The sequence below is a fragment of the Pteropus vampyrus genome, unplaced genomic scaffold, assembly GCF_000151845.1.
Source record: "Pteropus vampyrus isolate Shadow unplaced genomic scaffold, Pvam_2.0 Scaffold112, whole genome shotgun sequence".
NCBI classification, from domain to species: domain Eukaryota; kingdom Metazoa; phylum Chordata; class Mammalia; order Chiroptera; family Pteropodidae; genus Pteropus; species Pteropus vampyrus.
Window position 1 is genome coordinate 2,572,098 of NW_011888893.1, and position 10,068 is coordinate 2,582,165.

The 10,068-nt window shown below is 41.8% G+C and overlaps 1 protein-coding gene across 1 annotated transcript in view; it reads left to right on the forward strand.

The window, feature by feature from the left end:
- Positions 1-10,068, forward strand: part of CNTNAP2 (contactin associated protein like 2) — a 1,200,002-nt gene that overhangs the window by 828,570 nt on the left and 361,364 nt on the right. Inside the window, exon 14 of the mRNA XM_011365532.2 lies at positions 6,757-6,913. Within this exon, the coding sequence (XP_011363834.1) occupies positions 6,757-6,913 (157 nt within the window). The remainder of the gene's footprint in view (positions 1-6,756; positions 6,914-10,068) is intronic.

The following is a 10,068-nucleotide window of genomic DNA, read 5'->3' on the forward strand; positions in this document are numbered from 1 at the left end:
CCATTTTGATCTGAACTTCAGTTCTCCATTTCTAAATTTGGACCCCATTCAAATTAATAAAATACAGTAAAATCCAATGTAATTCCAGAAGATACTACATGGGGCTAATGAACTACAATCATTTCTATTCAGCCCTAATCAAATGAGTTTAGTGACATTCAGTCACAGAGATAGATGTTCACCCTCACCACCACATTGAATGTTTACATTATAACTTCAAAACGATGAGTTTCCTCAACTTCACATCACTCCAGGATGAGCTCCGCAAGACGTTTTGGGATTCATTCTTTGGTCCTTATCCGAACATAGAACAATATAAAATTATATGGTTGAGAAGCAAAAGAGAATATTATTATCCACTTGAATAAGCTGATTTCACAAAAATTATAGGAAGCTTGAGATATAGTCTTTTTTATCTGTGAGAATGCCAGGATATATGATTTTTAATTTTATTTTTAAAGTTCTTGATGTAAAGAGTAAAATACAGGCATTTGGACTCAGGATCATGTTATGAAATTGCAAAAGAAGTGTTTATAATGACCAGATTATCCTTAAATAAATAATTGGGACTTTTAAATGGGGGTGTTACTGTAGTAAACACTGTATCACCTCTTCTTGTCTTATCTAGAAAACAAGGTCCTGGACTGGCACCCCAGTGGGATCCAGGCACAGGGTCCTCTTTCTATGAACTAAACCCACACTGTCATTTCCCAGGTCAGTGTATGGTGATAAGGATCACTGGGGCATGAGTGACCAAGTCTCAAATCTTCCTCTTATTATGTAGATTCTTATTATGTAGCTCTTATCCTGTAGGCCAGGGGTCCCCCAACCCCAGGGCTGCAGACTAGTACTGGTCAGTGGCCTGTTAGGAACCGTGCCACCCAGCAGGAGGTGAGCGGCAGGCAGGTGAGCGAAGCTTCATCTATGTCTGCAGCCACTCCCCAGTGCTAGCATCACTGCCTCAGCCCCACCTCAGATCATCAGGCATTAGATTCTCATAGGAGCACCAGTCCTTGGTGCCACAAAGGTTGGAGACTACTGCTGTAGGCCACACAAGAGCCTCAGATGACTCTTAGAAGTTGAAAACCCTTCCCTATACTGACTGATCTCCCACCAGAAGATCACCAGAAGGAAAAGCACAGAAGCAGTCACTCCGTGACTTCACCTCCCAGCCCTCCTTTTTCTGTGAGGATCCTGAGGTGGGCTGCCATGGGCCAGTTCTTGGAAGTGATTGCATAAGGACGAACTCCACACATCGAACAGAGGCTGCCGCTATTTAAGCCAGAGAACTTGAGGACTGGTGGCCTGGCCCCCCTCGTATGCCTGGAGGCCAGGGCAGCTGGCGGCTTTAGCCTTTAGGGTCCTGGAACCCTTGGACCGTGGAGGAAAAGAGAATTCTGTGCTGCTTGATCTTCCAAATTACAGCTATCAGATTATCTGGAGGGCCCAGTCGTAGTTACAGCACCTCCAAATTTCTCCTCTTCTCCAGCCGGGCCAGAGTTTATTATAAGGTCTTGCCTCCTCTAGGTCATTTGCATTGGAAAGAAGGGTCTCACAGGAACTGAAATGCTTTACGCATACAGTCTAGAATTACACCAATCAAAGATGTCTTTACTTAGTAAACATATTATCACCATTCCTACCTCGGGGTGGAGTATTGTAATCAGATCAGAGGGATCCGCTAAAATTGACTGATGAAGTGGAGAAACAATGATTTGGTGGTAACGTGGTAAAAACGGAAAGGAGGAGGAAGTGGGAGACTTTTCGGAGTCCAGTCACTTCTTTAGAAAGAGGACCCTGGCGCTTCGAATAGCAGGAAGGCCGCCAGCCAGAGGAGCATGGGAAGGCAGTGAGGAAGCTGCCAGCAGGGGGCACTAAGCAGACCAGTGAAAGGCTGATAACTGCTGCATTTGTCCCTGTTCTATTTCCTCTGCTAAAAAGCCCCCTGTGGGTCTTTAACAGAATTTGTAGATAACTAGATAAGAGTAGATATAATAAAACTAGGTTTTATCAAGCTAAAATGATGCTTTTAAGTTTTCATTTTAGAGTCTACAAACCCCTATGGTATTGTTTTTAATATCCTCTCAAAGTGGATAAAGTGGAACTAATTAAATGTCCCAGTGACCATACTGGGTCTTGTTATGTAGTGTACCAGGATAAATATTTGTTTAAACTATTAAGTTACTTTGTGTAGCCCAGAATTTTCAAAGAACACATTTTGAAATCACAGGTATGTACCAAATTTCCAAGAAGAGATCCCCATGCATCTGCCCTTGTGTTTCTGGAAAAATAACAGAAATCTCTTGGTTCCTTTAAGTCTTGGGAAATAAGCAGCCTCTTTTCTTTCCCCCTTTCTCTGTTTAATCATCCAAGCCGTAATAAACCCTTCACCGTAATAAAGCTTGATCTTCAGTGAGTAAAAACAGTGTAGTTATTATATTTAATTCAATCCATATTTGGCTGTTTTGATGCAGTATGCCTCACTTGGATAATGGAGCTTCGACTTAACTTAGAACATGGTCCATAGTTACCTAATCTTGTTGCAGTGGTTGCACTAATATAGTTAAAAATCTTCATCTTCAGAGGTTAGAGAACTTCTTGAACTCTTGCCACTAGGTAATTAAATTATTTCTTTTCTCACCACTTCTTATTCTTATCTTTTTTTAAAAAATCTTTTTTTTTTTATCACCTCGAACTGCTTTCCCCCAAAGCTAATTAACAGGTAAATAATGATTCTTAAAGGAAAAAGTAGCACTTCATTAGCATAGCAGTGGAATGAGGCAATTCTCTGCTCAAAGCAAATTGAATCATTCTCTCGTTGCCGAATATAAAACATATGCCAAATTAATAATTTATTTTAATGATAGTGATTTAAGTTAACCAAATTAACCAGCGCTAATAACAAAGGATACAATTTGCTTTTTCCCTGGATTATACTTTTCCAACAGGCATTTTTCTGTTCACGGTAGATGTGGAGACAGCCCGGGAATACGTTGTACTGCACTGAGCTGCATTTCTTAGGAAGGAGAACAAAATAGCATTTATTTTGCATCACCCTCACTGGGAATATTAGCTATAGAAGACTAAAGTTTTGTGATTTAAGAAAAAGTTGGAGGAAGGGGGAAATTGGGCTACTCTTAACCGGTCACTCGTGTGTCACCTCCTTGCAATGAATAAAGGAAATGTCGCTGCATATTTTCCCTTTGGATCCCGTCCTGGTGTCTAATAAGACCCCCTCCCTACAGGGAACTGAGGGTCTGCCATGTGACTTTAGCTCAGAGCCTGGATCCCATGCAGCGCTTAGGGCTCCTGCTGGAACACCCACGGCCCGAACATCTTGACCGTGAGAGTTCCTCTCCTGGGCATCTCGGCACTCCCAGAAGGTGCTGCTGAGAACCAGCTAGCTCTCTCCCCGCGTCCCCCGCAGCACATTTCTCAGTCTCATGCTGAAGGAGAGGCTGATGATTTTCTGGCTCCTTTTACTGACGCCGTTCTGATTTTCATAAGGAATATTGAGCCAGCTTCTCTAGTTTGCACAATTTACCATCGCTCTCTGTAACGGAAGTGAAACAGTGTTGGGTTGTTTCTAGTCACTGGAAGAAATAATCAGAAATGGAGCCGAGGCTCTGAGATTCATATTGTTTCATGGGTTCTTTGAGGAACAGACAGAACAAGGGAGCTTCCTACCAGACCATCTACTCACTCCAGTTCTCCAGGTATCCGGTTGGTTTCCTGTCCTCTACTAGGTGTGTCAGTGTCCCCTAGTTTCCAAAAACTATGATAGTAACCAAAATCCCTTTGAGAAAAAGAATTTAATGTTAGGTCAGCTTGAAAAGATGCAGTGCAATGAATGATGCAAACACCAGTCTAGGTGGTGTTTCTGCACTTTTGGGGTCAGGCGGTGGCCCTGGGGTCTGTGCAGGCTCAGCGTGGCCCCGCCCACCTTTGCCCTTCTCCGGTAACTCAGCCACAGGGGGAATCAGCAGAGACCTAGTGCAGTGTAGGGGCCAAGTGACCTGGCTCAGATTTTACAGTTTCCTTAAATGGGATTTTTTAAGCCTTTTTTAAAAACTCTTGACTGCATCAAGAGAAATCAAGAGGTTGTTATTGATCATGGTTCCAACATTGGGAAGCATCAGAAGTTGGTGCTTTACTCTTTACCGTGACGGATAAAAGAAGAAAGAAGCAAAATAGCTTGAATGTAGAAAGTAAACACAGCCCCCTCACGGTGGGCCGAGGCCCAGACAGGCAGGAGGCAGGGCTGCAGAGCGGACCCTATCTCAGAGAGCTGGCCTTCTCCCCGCCTCAGATCGGGGGACTGAAGTCTCCCTGTCTGCTGTTTACCAGACCGAGTCAAATATATTTTCTTAAAAATCCAGGTGCCTTAAATGATCATGCCAAATGAAAAATACTGACTTTTCCAAATTAAGTCAACACAACTGTAAAATCTAGAGATTTGTCTGAAGTAGCAGAATGCCTAGATCGCTCCTTCCCATTTTCAGAGCATTGGCTCATCCATTACAGGGAGAAGCTTAAGCCCGAACCTTAGTCCCAGCACAGTCTCTTGACCGTAAGTGGTCCACCTTCTAACACAGTTGTCTTTAAGCGAAACTGCCAGGGTATCTGAGAAAGTACCGCAGCAGTTTTTACAGAATTCCGGTATGGCCCTTGCTTACTATTTTGTTTTACTGGCTTAGATGCTGTGATGGTTCACTTGATAACTCATTGAGTACGAAACTTTTCCTCATCTTTATTTCTTTGCCCTCACACAGATGCGGGACACGTGGACACCAAATGTTCTGAAAGGGCGGAGGGTCGTTATAATGGAATTTTAGCCATAATAGCCCTGGACATCCGAACTGACTCACCTGCTAGCTCACTGGCCGGCTCTGCCTCTACCGCTTCTCCGAGAAATGCTGTTCTCAGGCTCCTCCTCGCTCCATTCTCCCCTTCTGCCTGCTGCTACTTGATTCTTCCTCCCACCATTCACCCGACACTCCCCTCAAAAAGTCTCCCGTGACCTCCAAGCTGTTAAATGAGTAGAGAACGTTTAAAGCCTCCTCTTAACGGACTTCACTGCGAAAGTGGACGACGCTGAGCAGACTGACTGCTCTTTTGGAAGTGCTGTCTCGTTTTCCCTCCCGCTCTCTGCTTTCTTTCTTGATCTCTGCCATGGCCATCGCCCTCTCTTTCTGTTCTACCAACACCTTCTGGTTTACCCCGATGGTTCCTGAAACGGGGTTTCAGCCCAGAAAGTGCTCCTGAGATTCAGACCTCTGTAGCCATGGCCTGTTTCGTGTATCAAGCTCGTCATCCTGTGTTCGTCATTCCCTAAACGTCTCGTCTTCCTGCCCCGTTACCCGCTGCGGTGAAGCACGTTGCCGTCCTCTGAGTCACCCATGCCAGAAATCTAGGATTAGTCCCCAGCACCTTCTTCCTTCCTTTCCTCCCACCCTAATCCCAATAGTTCCAAACCAGGTATGTCTCCCTAATCTCTCTCTACTCTCTCTTCCTCTCCATTTCCACTACAATTTTATTATCTCTTCTTCGTTAACACGGGAGCATCACCTCTGGCTTCCCTGAATTCCTCCCCCAGAAATCTGTCTCTCATCCGACTATCTTTAAAACCACACCTTTGATCATAATAATCCCCTGCTTAAAATTCTTCGTTTCCCATTACTTTGAGGATGAAGTTCAACCTTCTGAAACAGGGAAGAAATCAGCAATGAAAAGTACAAATGCGCCAATGCAGAACCACTTCTTATTTGAAAAAAGATGTTTTGTGATATGGCTCTCATCTGCTGCCCTCTGGAACATCTCTCTCCAGCCCTGTCCCACCACAGTGCCCATAACATAGAACTTTACCATTCTGCCTTCTCCGCCTCGGAGCCCTTACTTCTTACACCCTTACTCACCCAGGTGACACCCTCTCAACCTTCCAGACACAGCTCGAATATTTTACCTCTTCTAGGAAACCTTCCTTCAGGACCTTCTTTCCCTCACTCATCTTAATCTCTGTCGTAATGCTTATTAAAATGTATTCTCAATAGGTATCTTTCTCCATTATACTGCTGAGTTTTCTATAGTGTTTGACGCAAATGGAAACTCAGTGGATGTTTGAAGATTGGATGGATGAATGAATGAATAAATGAGTGACTATTAGGCCAAATAATAAAGAAAAGAATATCATATGAAAAGCACTGTACAATGTCTTGTGATATATAGTGTCACACTTCCAGTTTGGGAGCTGATCTACTGTGTGATTGAAATAATCACTTAACCTTCCTAGACCTGAGTTCCTTACCTGTAAAGTAAGGAGGTTGTGCTAAGACACAATGAAACTCCACAGCTGTAATAGTCTACAATCTCCATGACTGTCATTTCCCAGAAAAATACGACTAGTCGTGAACTTTGCTGTAGATTACAGAGTCAGCGTGTGACCTATATGCCTCCCTTGTGGATGTGCCCCATCTGAGTGTCCAGTTTACATAATACACCCCTAAATCACAGAAGTTTGACTGTAAAAGTTTCTTCCGAGGAAAAAGGTTATGTCCTAGTGGGAACACTTGAGCTTACCATTCCTTCTGCTATGTTTTATTAAATATTCCTGTTATGGAAATACATTTACTTTCAAGAGGGGTACGCGATGTTCAGTCTGCCAGGGAATGGTGCCGCTCCTGGAGAAGGTGGGGGTGAGTGACATCGCAATGACTCAGTCCTAGTCCTAGCTCAACGTGCCTTGCCCCTCTCTCGCAGATGGAAGTCCTTACACCTGGTGGGTTGGCAAAGCCAACGAGAAGCACTACTACTGGGGAGGCTCCGGGCCCGGAATTCAGAAATGTGCCTGTGGCATCGAACGCAACTGCACAGACCCCAGGTACTACTGCAACTGTGATGCGGACTACAAGCAGTGGTGAGTGCCCTCCAGCGTGCCCTTCGCTCGGACTAATTAGAGAGGAAGTTTGAAAAATGCTGAAACAATAAGATAATAGGTTAGAAAGGTTTGGAACTAACCCAGTTGACAAATGTCAGGAGCGCTTTTGAAACATATGAAAGCAGAACGAGGTCAGTGCTACAAGGGTGTGCATTTAGAAATAGACACATAATTGATGTGTTCATATATTATTCAGAGAGGAAAATAATGAGCCATGTAGCGGACAGTGATTTGCATTATAAAATGTGCTTTGGAACGGCGGAGGGGGTGGCGGAGGGCGGGAGTCCGCGTGCCACGTGTGAGGGCGGCTGCAGGAAACAGTCTCACGGTGAGTGCGTCTCCTCCTGCAGGGTTCGCTCTGAGTAGCTGGACAAGAAAGAAAAGGGGAGGGGGAGAAAAAATGGTTCCTTGCTCTTGTCTTCAGCAACCGTGCTGAAGGTCTCCTTTCCTTTTATGCCTTGAGCCATTTATAACTGTGATACAAATCAGTTCAAGAAAGAGCTATTTTGGGTGTCTTTCATCTCTCCACTGGCTTTTGTCTGCTTCACAGTGAAGGGCTAGGTCTGTGTCAGTGATAGATAAAGATAAAATCAGCCTTCATTTCATGTGAAGAGAGAGAGGCCCCAGAAGTTTAGGTGGAAGGAATCAAACCTAAGTGAGGTTCTTGCTGGGAGCACACACAGCCTCAGAAACGTGGAGACGTTCTGCTCCATTCCCGCCTCCAGAGGGCAGCAGAGAGCAGAGCCCAAGCCCTTCCTCACATGACTAGGCGCAGTTCACTGCAATGGCCTCTGTTTCACACTGTTTAGGAGGCAATTCACAAGACAAGCTTATTCAACTAGTTAACTGAAACTGATTCCTTTCTTTTTTTTTTTTTTTTTTTGAAGTTATGCATGTCATTTGTAATGAACCTCATACAAGGGGGCCTCATTCTCTTATGAAGCACTGCAGTTTACAGTCTTATTGCTGTTTGGCTTTGAACAATGGCAAAGAAAAAAAGCCCTGCCCTATGTCAGCACTAATCTTTTTTAATGCTCACAATTTTGTATTGTTTCTTTATATATATAAATATATATATATTTTTTATTTTCAGGTGTACAGTTCAATGGTTATACATTTATATAATTTACGGAGTGATTCCCCCGATCACTCTAGCACCCACCCGGCATTAACATAGTGATGACGATATTATTGACTACATCTCCTGTGCTATTTCTGTTAGTTTTGTAACTCCCCGTTACTATTTTGTAACTTCTATTTTGTACTTCTTAATCATGTCATCTTTTTCACCAAGACCCCCAATTCCCTCCCATCTGGCCATCACCAGTTTGTTCTATGTACCTATGAGTCTGTTTTCATTTTGTTTGTTTATTTTGTTCCTTAGATTCCACATATAAGTGAAATCATAAGGTATTTGTCTTTCTCTGTCTGACTTATTTCACTCAGCATAATACCCTGTAGGTCCATTCATGTTGTTGCAAATGGTAAGATTTCATTTTTTTATATGGCTGAGTAATATTCCACTGTATATATGTACTATAACTTCTTTATCCAATTGTCTATTGATGAGCATTTAAGTTGCTTCCATATCTTAGCCATTGTAAATAGTGCTGCAGTGAACATAGAGGTGCATAAATCTTTACGAATTAGAATTTTGGTTTTCTTTGGATAAATACCCAGAAATGGAATTGCTAGGTCAAAAGGTAATTCTATTTTTAATATTTTTGAGGACCCTCCAAACTGTTTTTTGCAGTGGCTATACCCATTTGCAGTCCCACGGATAGTACATGAGCGGTCCCTTTTCTCCACTCCTTACCAACATTTGTTGTTTTTTGGTTTGTTAACAATGGCCATTCTGACAGGTGTGAGGTGATATCTCATTGTGGTTTTAATTTGCATTTCACTAATGATAGTGACCTTGAGCATCTTTTCATATGTCTATTGGCTATTTGTATGTCCTCTTTGAAGAAATACCTATTCAGGTCTTCTGCCCATTTTTTAATGGGATTGATTGGGGTTTTGGGGGTGGTTTTGGGGTTTTTTTTTTTTTTGGTGTTGAGTTGTATGAGTTCTTTATAAATTTTGGATGTTAACTCCTTATCAAATGTATCAGAGCAAATATCTTTTCCCATTCAGTAGATTGTCTTTTCATTTTGTTGATAGTTTTCTTTGCTGTGCAAAAACTTTTTTAGTTTGATATAGTCCCATTAGTTGATTTTTTCTTTTGTTTCACTTGCCTGAGGAGGTAAATCAAGAAAAAAATTACTAAGAGTGATGTTAGAGAGTTTACTGCCTGTGTTTTTTTCTAGGAGTTTTATGGTTTGGGGTTTTACATTTAAGTCTTTAACTCATTTTGATTTTATTCTTTTATATAGTGTAAGAAGGTAGTCCAGTTTCAATTTTTTTTTTTGCATGTTATCTGTCCAGCTTAGTTTTCCCATTTATTAAAGAGACTGTCTTTACCCCCATTGTATATTCTTGCCTCCTTTGTCATATATTATTCTCTTCTGTTCCATTGATCTGTGTATCTTTATGACAATAACATTGCTGTTTTGATTATTGTAGCCTCGTAGTATAGTTTGATATCAGGTAGTGTGATACCTCCAACTTTGCTCTTTCTCAAGATTGCCATGGCTATTCAGGATCTTTTATGGTTCCATATAAATTTTTGGATTATTTGTTCTGGTTTCCTGAAAAATGCCATTGATATTTTGATTAGGGACTGCATTGAATCTATAGATTTTGGGGGGCAGTATGGATGTTTTAACAATATTGATTCTTCCTACCCATGAGCATGGTATATGCTTCCATTTATTTGTATCTTCAATATCTTTTCAATGACTTATAATTTTTTGAGTACAGGTCTTTTACCTCCTTGGTTAAATTGATTTATAGATATTCTATTATTTTTGATGCAATTTTAAATGGAATTGTTTTCTTAATTTCTCTTTCTGATAGTTCATCATTGTTATATAAAAATGCATTCATCTTCTGAATATTAACTTTGAATCCTGCTACTTTACTGAATTTATTTATCAATTCTAACAGCTTTTTGGTGGAATCTTTAGGGTTCTCTATATAATGTATCATGCCATCTACAAATAATGACAGTTTTACTTCCTTTCCAATCTGGG